The sequence below is a fragment of the Pan troglodytes genome, chromosome 20 (genome assembly GCF_028858775.2).
Source record: "Pan troglodytes isolate AG18354 chromosome 20, NHGRI_mPanTro3-v2.0_pri, whole genome shotgun sequence".
NCBI lineage: Eukaryota > Metazoa > Chordata > Mammalia > Primates > Hominidae > Pan > Pan troglodytes.
Window position 1 is genome coordinate 59223598 of NC_072418.2, and position 17088 is coordinate 59240685.

Here is a 17088-nt window from a genome sequence, read left to right on the forward strand (position 1 = left end):
AGAGCAGGGGCTGAATCTGATTTATCTGTGTCTCCAGCACCAAACATGGGCCAATGCCCAGAGCATGTACCATGTGAATGTTGGTTGGATGGATGATGAACGAATGGACTTATCGATGGATGGATGGGCTGATAGATGGGCCCGAGTAGCTTTATTGATAGCAGTGAGTGGGTCAGCTGATCTCCAGGGACACTTCTATCTCTGGTCTTCTTGGTTATTGCACTGATCTGAGTCTAATGCTGATTTCTCTCTCTGCTCCCTTCTCCCGTTGTGAACCGGCTGGCTGATGCTTTTGTCTCCAGTTGCAACTAAAGAAAAAAGTAAGAACCGTGGAACCCCCAAGTCTGTATTTTCATAGCTACCTCTCCTAAAATTCTTTTCGATCTTGCAACCTCTCTGGCAATTCTGGGGAAGGGTGGCACTTGGATCTGGTGCACAGACCTGCCATGGGGTCTGGACATGACTCAGAAAAGCAAACCACCTTTCTATTGTTGTCTTACAGTGATGCTCACAACGAAAAGAGCAGCCCTCCTTCACTCCTTTGTCTGGGGAAGAGAGGCCTATTGGGAAAATGAAGAGCATTTATCAGGGAAGAGAGATGTCGGGCAGATCTCCATTAGAATAACACCTTGGCTTATGTTTAACACCAGCTGGTGGTTTGCAAACTTCATGGTCTTAGGGCCGCTGAACACACGAAAAAAATTATTAAGGATCTAAAGAGCTCTCTTTTTTTTTTTTTCCAGTGAGGGTTATTTTTATTTATTTATTTATTTTTGAGACGAGCCTCGCTCTGTCGCCCAGGCTGGAGTGTAGTGGTGCGATCTGGGTTCACTGCAACCTCTGCCTCCTGGGTTCAAGTGATTCTCCTGCCTCAGCTTCCCGAGTAGCTGGGACTACAGGCTGCACGCCACCATGCCCGGCTAATTTTGTATTTTTAGTAGAGACAGGGTTTCACCATGTTGGTCAGGCTGGTCTCGAACTCCTGACCTCAGGTGATCCGCCCACCTCGGCCTCCCAAAGTGCTGGGATTACAGGTGTGAGCCACCGTGCCCGGCCAAAGGTTATCTTTATTGATATTTACCTTATTGTAAATTCAAGGATTTTTAACTTAAAAATATTTATATTTACAAATATTATAAATATTTACAAATACAAATACTTATATTTACAAAAACTATTTCTATTTACAAATAAGCACATAAAAAGATGCTCAACCTCATTAGCCATCAGAAAAATGGAAGCCAAAGCCACAGTGAGGTACCACTTCACACTACCTAAGGTGGAGAAATCAGAACCCTCATATGCTGCTGGTGGGAATGTGAAATGATACAGCTGCTTTGGAAAACAGTCTGGCTGTTCCTCAAAATGTTAAACACTGAGTTACTCAGCAATTCCGCTCTAGGTATGTGCCCAAGATAAATGAAACGTAAGTCCACACAAAAACCCGTGCACAAATGTTCAGAGCAGCACTATTCCTAAGAGCTAGCAAGTGAAGGTAATCCTAGCATGCATCCATTAATGAATGGAGAAACAGAGTGTGGTCTATGCATACAATGGAATATTATTCACCCATAAAAAGAAACAAAGTTCTGATGCATTCAACATCGTGTGTGAGCCTTGAAAACATTATTCTCAGTGAAAGATGCCAGTGATAAAAGATCACATATTACCTGATTCCGTTTACTGTATATGAAATATTCAGGATAGGCAAATCCACAGAGACACAATGGACATTAGTGATTTCCAGGGGGTGAGGGGTGGGGGAATTTAGAGACAATGACTAAGGGGTTCAGGGTTTATTTTGGGGTGATTAAAGCCTCTAAAACTGGTGTAGTGATGGTCGTACAAGTCTGAGTATCCTACAAACCACTGAAATGGGTGAATTGCATGGTATGTGAATTATATCTCAGTAAAGCTATTATTAAAATATCTATTACTGCATTAAAAAAATAAGGATAATAGAGACTCAGAAGGAAGGAGGGTGGCAGGGAGGTGAGGGATGAAAACTACCTTTTGGGTACAATGTACATTACACAGATGCTGGTGCACTAAAATCCTAGACTTCACCACTGCACAATTCATCCATGTCACCAAAAACCACTTGTACCCCTAAAGCTACTGAAATTAAAAATATTTTTAAAATAAGGATAATAAATATACATACTGACATAAATAAAATGTTTTAGTGAAATGGCTATTTGTTTCCAAACCAAAAAAGTTTAGTAAGAAAGGTATTATTTTACATTTTTGCAAATCTCTTTGACGTCTAGTTTAATAGAAAACAGCTGAATTCTCATTTCTGCTTCAGTCTGTCACAATGTGCTTTTTTTTTTTTTTTTTTTTTTTTTTTTTTTTTTTTTAGCTTTATGTATTTGTTTATTTTGGAGACGTAGTCTTGCTCTGTCGCCCAGGCTGGAATACAGTGGCACGGTCTTGGCTCGCCACGACATCTGCCTCCTGGGTTCAAGCAATTATCTTGCCTCAGCCTCCCAAGTAGCTGGGATTATAGGTGCATGCCACCATGCCTGGCTAATTTTTGTATATTTAGGAGAGACAAGGTTTCACCATGTTGGCCAGGCTGGTTTTGAACTCCTGACCTCAAGTGATCTGCCCACCTCGGTCTCCCAAAGTGCTGGGATTACAGGCGTGAGCCGCCCCGCCCAGCCACAATGTGCTATTTTGGTTGAAGCAAATGAAAATCTAATCTCACACAGATAAGGAGTTGGAAAAGGGAAGATCATGCAGACCCGTTTTAGGCAGAGTTCTCCAGAGAGACAGAACCATGAAGATATACATATAGATATATATATAGATAGAGATATTGATAGAGATATTTGAGAACAAATTTCTTAGGGGAATTAGCTCACTCAGTTGTGGGGTCTGCAAGCTGCAGAACCAGGAGGGCCAGTAGTGTGGCTCATTCCAAGTCTGAAGGCCTCAGAACCAAGGAAGCTGATGGATGGTCTAACTAACTCTCAGTCTGAGGCCAATGGCCTGGGAGCTCAGGGAGCTGTTGGTTCAAGTCCTAGAATCCCAAAAGCTGGAGTAACTGGAGTTCTGACATCCAAAGCCAGGAGAAGGGCATCCCAGCTGCAGAAGGGAGAGCAAGAATTGACCCTTACTCCACCTCTTGGCTTCAGCTGGGCCTCCATCCAACTGGATGGTGCTCACCTACCGTGAGGGTGGATCTTCCCTACCTAGTCTTCCAACTCACACCCCAATATCCTCCAGAAACACCTTCACAGACACATCTGGGGCAGCCCAAACATTCTAATCAAATGCCAAACCACTCAGGCTTCCCTTTCAGCAGAAGACGGATGGACTCAGCGCCTACTGAAGCATTGAGAATAAATGTCTTACTGCTATATGGGTGCCTTAGTCAAGCTGACACCCCAAATCAACCATCACATCCCCTGAAAGGGTCTCAGGGACCACCTCCCACCCCCATCAAGTAGTCTTTGGATGATACTTTGAGAATTTCTGCTCCAAGTCACATGGAAGGGAAAAAGATCTCTTTTTTTTCCACCCCTACTAGACTGCAAGACTGTAAGTTCCTAGAGGGCAGGGACTGCACTTTACTCAATCTGTTTATTCCTGTAGCCTAGCAAAATTCCTAGTGCTCAGTAGGACTAAATAAATGGAAAGAGCCTTGCAAAATGGAAAGGACTGTGGGAACATAATTTAATGCTATTATTTCAGGTTGAAAGGAGATAAAAGGAACCAATATTAATTAAGCATTTAGCATGTACTGAGAATTTAAAATACGTCATGCAATTTAATTTTCAAAATCGTAAGTGTCCCATATGGGGTCTGAGGTTTCCAAAGCTCTGAATCCTCACACTGGACCATCATCATGAGAATCACGTGGGAAACTTTAAAAATATTTAATCCCCACACCAGACTTGGTGAGCTAAAATGCCTGCAGATAACATTTTGGGTTTTTTATACCTAAAAAGCTAGCCTATGTTAGTTCCTTCCTATCTTCAAAAGCTGAACCTTCTAAACCTAAACAAATGCAAACATCTCATGATCCACAGTTTTTGTTTCAATTTAAAATATTATGCTGTTTTAATTAAAATGTTTTATGTTAAATTATTATTTTATTAATATTTCAATTAACAAAATAGTATTTACATAAACTTTAATTACATTTAAATTACTAATTAATTATTCAATTTAAAACATCATGTTATTTTCATTTAAAATAAGATTTCCAGGGTTCAGAATTAAAGAAGTTCTCAAGGTTATACTGGAAAAAACTCCTTCCCAACCTATTCACTCATTTCCCTTCCTCCAAAGAATCTGATATTATTTCTTCCAGATCCTTCCAGAGATATTTTATGCAAGTAGAAACAAATGTGTATTTATATATTCAAAGTCTTCTTGTTTCTATTTTTACAAAAAAGACAGCGTATTATACACACTGTTCTGTATGCACCTTACTTTTTTCACTACTTCCAGAACATGACTCTGTGTCAGTTCATAAGGAGCATCCTCAACCTCTTATTTATATGTTTTTGGCTGAATAATATTTCTTGTATGGAAGTCCACAATTTGTTTGACCAGTCACATACTAATGGCCACTCAGGTTGTTTTCAGTAGTTTGCTCTTTTAAACAATCCTTCAAAGAAAAATTCAGCTTACATGAAATTAGACATATAGGATATATATCAATGTAGATCTACATATTTATATCTGTAGGATTATACATGGAAATACGTAGAATTATATCTATATATAGATATATATTTCTTTATCATCTAGATATAACCACTGTCGTAGTCTGTTTTGGGCTGCCATAACAGAATACCTGAGACTGGATAATTTAAAATGAATAGAAATTTATTGGCTCATGTTTCTGGAGGCTGAGAAGTCCAAGATTGAGGGGTTGGCATCTTGTGAGAGCCTTCCTGTTGTGTCATCCTATGATGAAAGGACAGAGAGAGAGACAGAAACAGAGACAGAGAGCTCAGAGCTTCAAGCCCTTTTATAACCAGCATTTATCTATTCATGAAAGTTGAGCCCTCGTGACCTAAATACCTCCCATTAGGCCCCACCTCCCAACACTGCTGCATTTGGGATTAAGTTTCCAACACATGCTGTTTGGGGTACACACTCAAACCATAACACATACACATTTGACCCTTGAACAATGTGAGAGTTAGGGGCACCAATCTCCAGTGCAGTTGAAAATTCACATATAACTTTTGACTTCCCCAAAACTTAACTACAAATAGCCTACTGTTGACCAGAAGACTTACTAATAACATAAACAGTAGATTAACATATATTTTGTATGTTACATATATTACATGCTGATTCTTACAATAAGGGAAGCTAGAGAAAAGAAAATGTTATAAAGAAAGAGAAAATGTTTACTCTTCATTAAGTGGAAGTGGGTCATTATCAAGGTCTTCATCCTTGTCATCTTCACAATGAGTAGGCTGACCAGAAGAAGGAAGGGGAGGGGTTGGTCTTTCTGTCTCAGGGGGTGGCAGAGGCAGAAGAAAATCCACATCTAAGTGGATAAGTATAAGTGTAACCATGTAGTTCAAACCTGTATTGTTCAAGGGTCAACGGTGTGTGTGAGTATGTACACATATACATTTACATATTTATATAAATATATATCTGTAAGATTAATTTCTGAAACTGCAAAGTTAAAGAAGGGTTTCTAACACTCGTGCCACTACAATGCTATCGCTGTATTGATCTTTGTCAATTTTATGTGACAAACTACATAAAAATAGTGTCCCATATAAAGATCGCACTCCATATAACAACAGGCAAATAAATGTTCCATGAAGGAATAAAGAAATGCATGTAAAAATTAACAAAGATGGATGATGTTAATATTAATTCCACTGTCTTCCTTGCATTTTCCATGTTGATTCACTGGCTCCTGGCTCTGCTGCCCCTTCCAGTCAATTAAGTCATATCTCCTTCTCCCTACACAAATGGGGAGCCCGCCCTTCGACCTAGAGAAGGAAGGGAATGAAGAGAGAGGCAAAACTGCTGACGATCACATTCAACCTGGGGCATATTCAGATGTCCTCAATTCAAACATGACCTCTTCACCCAGAATCTGCAGATTGCCCGGGGTGGGAAGGGTGCAACTGGATGGTCTTTGAGGAGGCCAACAAGCCTCTGTCATTAGGTCTAAAACTGGGTGTGCTGTCAGAGAGAAAGAGAACCTGTGTGGTGTTCTGGGAAATAGCTTTGATCCGATTTTCAGTAGGATCAATGACCTACCACAATCTAGGGGCCTTTGCTCTAGAATGTACACCTGGGTTAGATTGTGTGTATTTATTGGTGGGTTTTAGATGAGAAAAATATGGTACAGGGTGGGTAAGATGTCTTCCTTTCCCAGAATTAACATCCAGTCTCCGGTTGAGAAGTGGAGATGACACTTGGTTATTATGGAGACCTTCCTTATGCTAGAAATTCAGGTGGAGAAGGGAGGGTCTGGATTCCCCAGGCCACTGGTACCCATGAAGTTTCTGACTTCAGGGTAAATGTGCCTCCAAAGGGGTCCAATGCACTTAGAATGAATTGCAGCTCCCCATTCTGGTTCCCTAACCTATCTCAGGACCTATGGGGTGCAATGAGGTACCAAGGATGACTTAATTCCTTTCATATTCTCTCTGAACCTTCATTGGCAATATGGTTCCCACTGGCTACCATCAGTCCTGTCCTTCCTGCTGCTTGCCTGCCAACAGTGCTGAAAGGTAAGCTTCTCATTCCATCTCTTTCCCTTTGGGGTCTGTTTGCCTTTGTCCAAAAGGGATCATTGCTGCTGAACTTCGACTTATGTTTCTTCTCTGGTCTGTTCACAGCTTAGCTTCTAATAGCGGAACTAGTAAAACCAAGTGTGGAATTGTCCTCTGATGAACAACAACAACAACAAAAGCCCTTTTACTTGTCTCCCCTCAAAGCCACTTGTCCAGAAATTGAGCACTCTTTCATGGTCCGCACATGGCTCAAGGAAAGCTATTAGGCCTGAGAGCTCAATTCAGGTTTACCTGACATCGATAATAATATTTGGTTAGACACAATAACTTACATCTTTGCTTTCTGAGGTCAGGTAGTAAAAGCCACCATCATCGCTGCCTATTTAATAATTCCTAGAGATAGCAATCTGGAACAAGTTAGGTGGAATGAGACCACGGCTTTGTCACTGAGTTTGCAAGACTCGGGGGCAGAAGGCTAGGTCAGGAAGTGAGATGATGACTTGCAGAAAGGGGACAAGGCCCACATTAGGCACCTTTGCATTCGGAGACTAATTCTGCTCCTTCCTAGGTGGGGCAATTTTAGAGAAGTCACTTCACCTCTCTGTGCCTACTTTGCAAGGTTAAATGAACTTAGGGTTGCAAAACATTTTCAACTCCATAAATTCAGACTTTACCACCTCTTTCTGATTCCATGTCCCTGCCCCCACTGCACACACACACGTACACACCCTTATGTATGAATCCAATACTATTATCATCATCATTATTATTACTTACTTCATATTACTATTTCTAACTTTACTAAATGTTACCTTGAGCCAGGAGCTAGGCTAAGTACTCAATCTGCATTATCTTCCTTCTTTATTGACACAGCTCCAAACAGGAAATAATATCTCCATTTTAAAGAGCACAGAGAGTTCATTCATCATCCCAAGGCCACCCACTTAGTAAAATGTATAGCCTGGATATCAGCCATTCAATGCCCACATCAATATTCCCAACAACGTTAGGCATTAACTACCAGACGATTTTCAGTGATACCGAGAAAGGTGTTGCGAGCTCCATAAATACAGCACTTTCCACTAGCAAACCCAGTGGGATTCTTCAATATGTAGCAAGCCTCACCCCAGCTAACGTTCCCGTTTTGCAGATGAGGAAATGGAGACTTCTAGAAGAAGTCAGAGAGATCTGAGTTTGAGTTCCTGCTTTTTCACTCGCCAGCTGCACAGGTCTCTGCAAATCACGTAATTCCTTGGAGGTTCACCTGTCCTCACCAGCAACATAGGGACAATATCTGATCTCAAAGGGCTGGTGTGGGGTAAATAGAAGGACAGAGCTTGGCTCCTCTTTCTAGAGGCAACAAAGGATCATCTTTTCTTCCGTTCCTAGCATGAATGAAGAACGGTTCATGATTGCTGTCCCAACCTCTTTCTCCACTTTGGACGCTCTTCCCTGCATCAAATGCACGAGGGTCCCCAATAATCTCACAGCGTTCTGAGTCTTAGTCCCTGACTGCTCACCATGCATGACCCCTTGTGGATTCTACTTCCCAATCTGTTCCCAGCCCCCAGCATCTGACCTCGTTTTTGGTTTTCTAATTATGGCTTCGTCTTTGTGACCTCTTGGGGACAACATTCTGGACCACGCATGTAACCTTGGCCACCATGCTGACTCTCCTGGATGGGCTGCCATCAGGGATCGTAGGTAAGTACCTTGCCACTTCACAATGCCCCTGGACTGTGCACTTTGGCGGGAAATTTTGGGCTTTGCTCTAGAATGTACACCTGGGTTAGATTGTGTGTATTCATTGGTGGGTTTTAGATGAGAAAAATATGGTGCAAGGATTTTGAGCAAGAATTTCTGAGTATCTAGTCTGTGCCTGGACTCATGCTTCGGCAATGGGAGCCCAGAGGTGGATCTGATATGCTCATTCTTTATAAACTCAAAGTCTGGTGGGAAACAGAGATAAGCAAACAAATTAGATTAGAGACAAGTGATGCTTGCTGTAATTTTTTTTTTTTTTTTTTTTTTTTGAGACAGAGTCTTGCTCTGTCACTCAGGCTGGAGTGCAGTGGCACAATTGTGGGTCACTGCAGCCTCTGCCTCCCGGGTTCATGCCATTCTCCAATCTCAGCCTCCTGAGTAGCTGGGATTACAGGCACCCACCACCATGCCAGCCTAATTTTTGTATTTTTAGTAGAGATGGGTTTGGTCATGTTGTCCAGGCTGGTCTTGAACTCCTGACCTCAGGTGATCGACCCACCTCAGCCCCCAAAGTGCTAGGATTACAGGCCTGAGCCACTGCGCCTGGCCTTGCTATGATTGATAGAGGTAGGAACGGGGATTAAGTGGGAATAATGAGGCATCATGACTGAGGCATTATAGCCACACTTCCTGAAGAAGAGTTTGTTACATCTGTTGAACTGGGGGAAATCCATTAATTAGGAATATTTCTTTCTGCTGCATTTGCACATCATGTGTTGTCTTCTTCCTCAGGTCTCATGAGCAGACTGTCACCAGATGGTAAGTGTCAGGATTGTATCTTTTAAACCTGGTCTTTCTCTTGTCCGCAAGGTAATGTAGACTTATTGAGTCATTTATGCTTTTAGGTAGAGTCTAAAGAACACTTCAGGTATTATCCAAGCACATGTTTTGTTTGAACTTTGATGTAATGAAAATCTTTATTGCTATATAAGGTTACAGCTAGAATTTTGCCTAATAATTATTATGCTGTGGAGTTTTTTAAGTTTTATAAATAGCATATGCACATGGGAAAATATCGAGGAAACATAAAATGAAAGTCAAAATCATTCTCTTCACCACATTCCCGGCTCTGCTCTCTAGAAGCAAGCACCATTTCTAGTCTCACGTGTATTCTCCCCAGAAATAGTCACACACATGTATGTACATCCTTAACTCTTCAAGTTAAAAGTACTATGTGTTTTAGTGATATAACTTTACCTCTTTCAAATACCTGAAAAATGCTTCATGTGTACTCCCATAATTTAATGAGCCTCTGGTTCATGTACATTTAGTTTTTTTTCTAATATATATGTTTTTAGTTGTTTCCTTTCACCCCGTTGACTGGGATTCCTAACATATTTTGATTTGTTTTGTTTGTTTTAATTTTTTAATTATTATTATTATTTTTGTATTTTTAGTAGAGACAGAATTTCACTATGTCGGCCAGGCTGGTCTCGAACTCCTGACCTCGTGATCCGCCCGCCTTGGCCTCCCAAAGTGCTGGGATTACAGGCATGAGCCATCGTGCCCGGCCCAGTTTTGTTTTATTTTGTTTTGATGTTATTATAAACAGCGCTATAATGGAAATCCTTATCCAGTCATTGCTTTTTTATTTTTGCAAATTCCTATCTGTTAAGTTCCTAAAAGGGAAATGGCTGGGTCAAAGGGTATCTGCCTTTTAAATCTGGACAGATGTTTAACAAATTTGCATCTTCATATACAGCCTGTGGGGATGCTTGTTTCCCCACACCTTCAGCAGCATGGGATATTATCTTTTTATTTATTTATTTAGAGACAGAGTCTCGCTCTGTTGCCCAGGCTGGAGCGCAGTGGTGCGATCTCAGCTCACTGCAACCTCTGCCTCCCGGGTTCAAGCGATTCTCCTGCCTCAGCCTCCCAAGTAGCTGGGACTACAGGCGCCCACCACCACACTCGGCTAATTTTTGTATTATTAGTAGAGATGGGGTTTCACCATGTTGGCCAGGCTGGTCTTGAACTCCTGACCTCGTGATCCTCCTGCCTCGGCCTCCCAAAGTGCTGGAATTACAGGTGTTAGCCCCGCACCTGGCCCAAACTTTTTATTTTTGATAATGTGGTGGCCAAAAAACACTGCCCCCCCATATTTTTTTCACAGATGGACTGAACCCCAACAGGTGTTCTTGCTGCATCTATGCACCGCCAGAACCCCCACACCTCCCATTCTTCAAATGGACGTACAGCTTTCTCCTTAAGTCAATAAATAAACTTGAAAAAGTTGCTTTATACCGCTTGAGTAAGTGGTCAGCCTCATAAGGAGGAGACAACTGTGAAGATAAATATCATGAAAACAAAACGTGATTAAATTATAACTAGACACTGTTTTCTGCCAAGGCTCTTTGTGTGAAGGTTGTTCTCGCTGTTCGGTGGAAATAAACACTAGCAAGTGTTATGAGTTAAAGATGCGTTAGTGCCATTTTGAGAATTTCTCTCTGGTTAAAAGAGAATTGGAGGGAGAAAACCTTTCTCACCATGTGGTACCCAAGGAGTTCAAGCTGAATCTGTGTCCACCTGAGATCTGCTCGGCGTCACTAAGCACTCATCTCTCACTGCTAGAGATGCCCGGCAGAGCGAATGCTAGCGGGGCTTCCCAATACATCCATATCTGGAATTTCCACCTGGCTCCACTATTTACCAGCACACACCACCCAGGACAAGTCTGTTTTCTTCCCGGTAAACCAGGATTCGCAGCACGCACTGCACAGTGTGGTTGTGAGATTATGATAAAATGCCAGAAACACTCAGATATTAGGGAGCTGGTGAAAGTGGATTTGACTCCCTCCCACCCCCACCATTCCATGGATTCTGGAGTCCAAAGTCTTCCTTGTGGTTTCTGTTACTCCTGTGATGACAGTTTCTGAGTTTTGTCCATCTTAGGTGGTGAAACCACCATGCACTTTCTCTGTTTTCCCATCAACCTGGAAGTAGAACTCTCCTCCTTGCCCATCAACCTGGAAGTAGAACTCTCCTCCTTGCCCATTGACCTGGAAGTAGAACTCTCCTCCGGGGGTTCCCCCAAGAAATGTGTTGTGGGAAACATTTTACGGAAACCTATGACTGAGTTTTGACGGAGAGTGTCAGGAACAGTCAGTCCAGCCTCGAGCACATGGTTCCTCACCTTACCGACTCTGCTCACCTCTCCTTTTCTTCCCTTCCCGCCTCTCCTCCCTCCCACATTGCCTGCAGAGCTACACAGTCTCCTCCTTTTAACAAGCACAATAATTCAGTTCTCCCCCACTCCCATCCCCCCAAGTCCACCTAACCCATAAATATCAGCCCTCTGTGCACCAGAAGCTTCCTCCTTGGAATGCAGCCGGACTTTATAAAAAGCAAAACGTTCTTATTCCACATGTGAAGTGCCTGCCACGAAACCAAGTACCAATCGAATGTAGCCACTGTCAGGTATAATAACGGCAGGGAGTTGAGGCGGATGTGGAGGAAGTCACAGACTCATGGGGCTAGAAATCATCTGAGTCATTAAACAGGTGGGGAAACTGAGGGCTGGAAGGAGGCAGAGCATCAGAGGCAAGGTGGCCACTAACAGTAGATTCATTCAGCACCTTAAATCAGCCAATGAATTTCCAAGTATCCCTTTGCATGGATTCTTTTAATCCTTATAACCCCTCTAAGAGGTGTAAATGCCACAAAAGCTACAGTGACCAGCTCGTCCCAGGACACTTCCAGTGTTAGCTCTGAAACTCTCGCATCCTGGGAACCCCTTCAGTTCTGGGCAGACCAGGAGCGTGGGTCTCTCATTTATGATTCCACTTTTCTGATGAGGAGACTGAGGCACAAGGAGATGGAGTGAGTTGCTGATGGTCACGAGGCTGGTGTGGCAGAGCCAAGAAGGGAGCACAGGCCCAAATGGGTCCATGGTGTCCGCTGTTCTTAGGATGAAGGCTGAGGCCCTTAAGCTGACCCACAGGGGTCTGCATCACTGAGCTCCAGATACTCTCCAGCCACGTCTTGTACCATGATCACCTACCATCATGCCCCTGAGGTGGGCTCCTTCAAGCCCCCGGCAGCTGCAGGCTCCATCCCGCCCAGGAAGACGCCCACATCGTTCCCTCTGTCTGTGACACTTTCCTGCCTCCTCTTCCAAATTTCTTCACCCAGCTAACCCCTGCTCATCTTCCAGGTCTCAGACACAACATCACTTCCCTCAAGATGCCTCCCCTGGTGTCCCCGCAAGGTCAGCAACCATCGCCCCCTTATAGGTTCCCATGGAACCCAGCAGGTCTACCCAGAATACTCATCCCAACGAAACCCCACCTTTGATGCTTTTGCTGTCTGCTTCTCTCTGACTAGTCTGTGAGCTCCCTAAACAGCTGGGTCTGGCCTGCCTTGCTTTCCACTGCACCCTCCATACCTTGCGTGATGCCCAGCACACAGGAGATGCCTCATAAACATTTGTTAGAAGGCGTGACTGAGTGCTTAAGTCTGTGTCTTCACCCGTAAAATGAGTGAGTTGGGTTGCCTCATCTCCAGTAGCATTTCCACCTCTGCTCTCCTCTGACTGGTCAGGGATGCTTAAGTCAGTGGTGTCTGGGACCCGTGTCTTAATGTTGATTTCTCTCTCTACTCCGCCCCTCCGTTGCAACCTGGGCTGCCTATATTCTCGCCTCCAGATAGGACAGAAGAAGAAAGTAAGTACTGTGACAGTTTTTGTCTCTGAAATTAGATTCTCATAACCACCGCTGGGCCTTCAAACTCCTTTAAGAAAATGCCAGGGAAGGATTGGTCCAGGCCCCAGTGTTTAGCCATTCACCTGGCATCAGGAGCATCATCAGTACAGATTCTGCCAAAGAATCTAAGCTATGCTGTGCTGGTAAATGTCTAACAACCACCTCTGCAAGGGGAGAGTGGGAAAGGGAGCTCTGGTTTGTAGAGACTGCCACTTCCCATGGTGTAAATACTCTGACCATGCCTGATTTCAGGATGCTAAGGGTCTGAGAGCTGCATTGGACAATTCCTAAATTTTAGTAATTGTCTCTTGTAAGCTAGCTTCAGCACCTCACTAAGTGTAAGCTATGTCTTTTTTTATTTGGTGTAGAAATTGCTCCAATGGGAGGGAGCTTACCCCATTCATTCCTCCAAAGGAAAAATGATAGTCTGGGGGAGAGAAAGGGGCCAGGCCCTTTACAGAGGGGAGGGGAAATTTCAAGGAAGAAAGATGGTGGAGCAGTCTCTTCGGAAGACAGACGTATTTATACTCTAGTTCGGGTAAGACGGAGAGAGACCCCTCTTCCCATGAGTACTGATCCTTGAGGCCAAAGACTTGTCCATCTTTTAGTACATGTCCTAGGAAACTGTATGGCACATAGTTGGACCACACAAATGTTTCTCTTGTGTGTGGTGGTCTGTTTGTTTGTTTTTGGGTTTTTTTGAGATGGGTTCTCACTTTGTTGCCCAGGCTGGAGTGCGGTAGTGCAATCATAGCTTACTGCAACTTAGACCCCCCAGACTCAAGCAATCCTCCTGCCTCAGCCTCCTGAGTAGCTGAGACTACAGGTGCACACCACCATACCCAGCTAATATTTTACATTTTTGTAGAGACAGGGTCTCACCATGTTGCTCAGGCTGATCTTGAACTCTTGGGCTCAAGCAATCTTCCCATCTCGGCCTGCCAAAGTGCTGGGATTACAGGCAGGAGCCACCACTTCTGACCCTCACAAATGTTTCTTGTACCTCTAATTCATGTTATTTTTGCTCATTAGAAGGAGTTGAAGAAAATGAATACTGGAGAACCTGCCTCTATTATATAACTGAATTCTCCCAAGAGCACTGGTCAAATGGAACCCAAGTTATAAAGAGTGGTTTCCCCAAACTGGCTAATTATCTGAAACTTTTTCAAAAAGACAGATTTCTTTGTTCTACCTGGACCTTCTGCATGAGAATACCAAGGGGTGGGTCCCAGGAATCTGTCCTTTCAAAAGGTTTCTCAGGTGCTTCTGATGGTTTGGCTCAGATGGTTTGAGAACTACTGAGATAAAGTAGGACTCAGCAGAAAGGCCCACTGCTTGTTTTTATAAATAAAGTTTTATTGACACACAATCACACCCATTCATTTAGGTATTATTTGTAGTTGTCTTTGTGCTCTAATGGCAGAGCTGCATAGTTGTGACTGGGGCCATGTGGCCTGCAAAGCCTACACTATTTACTGTCTGAGCCTTTAGAGGTCAGACATTTGTTGACCTCTGAGCTAGAGCAGTGCTTCTCAGGGTCTTTGTTTAAAATTAGGGCCTAGGACCCTACTTCATATCTAAAGACGGAGGATGTCTGTGATGGAACTCTAAGCTCTTGAGTTTGCTTCCCAAATGGTGATTCTTTGGGTTGGACACGGTGGCTCATGCCTATAATCCCAGCACTTTGGGAGGCTGTGGTGGGAGGAAGGCTTGAGCCCAGGAGTTTAAGATCAGCCTGGGCAACATAGGGAGACCCCCTGCTCTATGAAATATAAATACATAAACAGTTTAAAATAGTTTTACGATATTGAATGGAGGAATAATTGAATGTCCTATACTGCTGATTCTATTCTCTTGCTCACTCTTCTCCACACTGACTCCCCGAATGCTGGTTCTGCTACTTCCTCCAGTAAAAAGTTAAGTTATTTTTCCTTTCCTATGGGTCACTTGGAAGTTTTCAGGTGCTGGGAAGAAGAGGCAACTATCCAAAGAAGGGCATCTTTGGATAGTTCTTCTCAATGTAGAACACAAGTTGAGAGGGACCCTCCATCTGCTGCTCCCCTCTCTGAAGGGGTTTCAGGATGGGCTTCAAGCCCCAGATTGTGTGGAGAGCCGCGAGGGTGTGTCTGGGATACGGTGGGTCTGGGGCTACATGCAGGACTGAGTATGTGAGCCCTTGGCATATCACGTCCCTGAGCTCACAGGACCGTTGCCCCAGAAGACAAGAAAGCATTGAGTTGTACATATTTGTTGGGAGGGCCATTGAGAAGAGAACCAAAGAGGGGCGCCTTGCTCCTTCCTCAAGCTCCCTCCTGACCCTCGGGGGAGAAATGAGAGAGAACCCTGGAGACTCAAAGGGATGCTCTAGTATCTTCCTAATCTCTGGAAGATGAATCCCCACGGAAACTGAATACCTGGGGCTTCTGTCCACCTGGATTAATGCGTCTCTAAAGGAGTGAAGTCTCAAAGAAGCATCTCGAGTCACCCACCCTGGGCCCCAGCCTATCGCATTAATCTGGAAGACACTTTATTTCTCTTTTTTGGGAAGATCTGTTTTGAGAACCACAGGGTGGGAGGAGCCAGGAAGAAGGCGTTATTAATTTCTTCCTTTTCCTCTCCTCTCGGTGCCTCCACTGCTGCCCAACAATGCCCACTGGATCTTCTGCTCCTGGCATCTCATCTCAACAGCACTGAAACGTAAGAGTCTTGTTTCACATTTGACCCCTTCTGTTTTGCTCCTGTTCTCATCTCTGCCAAGGGAGGTCCACTCTTAGCCATGGATCAACTCTCAGCTTTTGACCATCTTTTTTTTTAAACTCAAGAACTGGGAAAAAATAGCTATATTACCATCATCTTCAAATAGATGGAATGTCTCATGGAAACCAATCCCTCCTCGAATCAGGCATTCATGTAATGCCATGATGAGGATGGTGATGACAGTGACGGAAATTTACAAAGAGCTTTCTAGGTGCCAGGCGCGAGGCACCAGAGCAGCACTTTTCAATGTGTTATGTGTAGTTATTCCCCACAACTTCTTCACAAGGCAAGTATTATTCATCTGCACTTGACTGAGGTATAAAGGTTAGGTAACTAGGTCAAGGCTGGGCATCCCAATGGTGACGGTGGGTTACGGATCCTGGGCTGCGTGACTCGGCTGCTTAACCACGGTGCTATGCTGACTCCCACTGCTGTGTGGCTCAGAACCATTTTCCCCAAGAACATCTTTGACCATGTCATCATGCTGTTCCCTGAAAAAGTCACTGTTTGCCACATGTGGGTAACACACATCTTTTAAAAAGTCTTGAAATGGTAGTAAAATATACAAAACATGAAATTTACCATTGTAACTTGTTTTCATTTTTTAGAGACAGGATCTCACTCTGTTGTCCAGGCTGGAGCACAGTGGTGCAGACCTCCTGGGCTCAAGCGATCCTTCTTTCTTAGCCTCCTGAGGAGCTGGGACTACAGGTGTGCATCATCACACCTAGCTAATTATTTTTGTTTTTTTGGTCTGTTTTTACTTTTTTGTTGTTTTTTTTTTTAACTTTTTTTTTTTACTTTTTTGTTTTGCTTTGTTGCCAAGGCTGGTCTTCAATTCCGGGGCTCAGGCAATCCTCCTACCTCAGCCTCCCAAAGCACTGGGATTACAGGCACGAGCCACTGCACCCACCTTAACCACTTTAAAGTGTGCAATTTAGTGGCCCTTGGTACACACACAATGGTGTGCAACCATCACCACTGACTCCAGAACTTTATAATCACTGCCCCACCAAAAAAAAAAGTACCCATTAAACAGTCAGTCCCCATTCTCCCTCTGACCTCAGCCCCGGCAACCACCATTTCACTTTCTGTCTCTGCAAGTTTGAGGATTCTAGGTACCTCATAGAAGTAGA

The 17088-nt window shown here is 43.6% G+C and overlaps 2 protein-coding genes across 21 annotated transcripts in view; one reads left to right on the forward strand and one right to left on the reverse strand.

Moving 5' to 3' along the window:
• ZSCAN5A (zinc finger and SCAN domain containing 5A) overlaps window positions 1-17088 on the reverse strand; it is a 91867-nt gene that overhangs the window by 53144 nt on the left and 21635 nt on the right. The gene's annotated exons all lie outside the window — the stretch shown is intronic.
• Window positions 1-17088, forward strand: part of EDDM13 (epididymal protein 13) — a 37235-nt gene that overhangs the window by 2966 nt on the left and 17181 nt on the right. The window contains exons 2-7 of the mRNA XM_016936928.4: window positions 303-320; window positions 2486-2509; window positions 9228-9254; window positions 12649-12702; window positions 13139-13156; window positions 15106-15111. Of these exons, the coding sequence (XP_016792417.2) occupies window positions 303-320; window positions 2486-2509; window positions 9228-9254; window positions 12649-12702; window positions 13139-13156; window positions 15106-15111 (147 nt within the window). The remainder of the gene's footprint in view (window positions 1-302; window positions 321-2485; window positions 2510-9227; window positions 9255-12648; window positions 12703-13138; window positions 13157-15105; window positions 15112-17088) is intronic.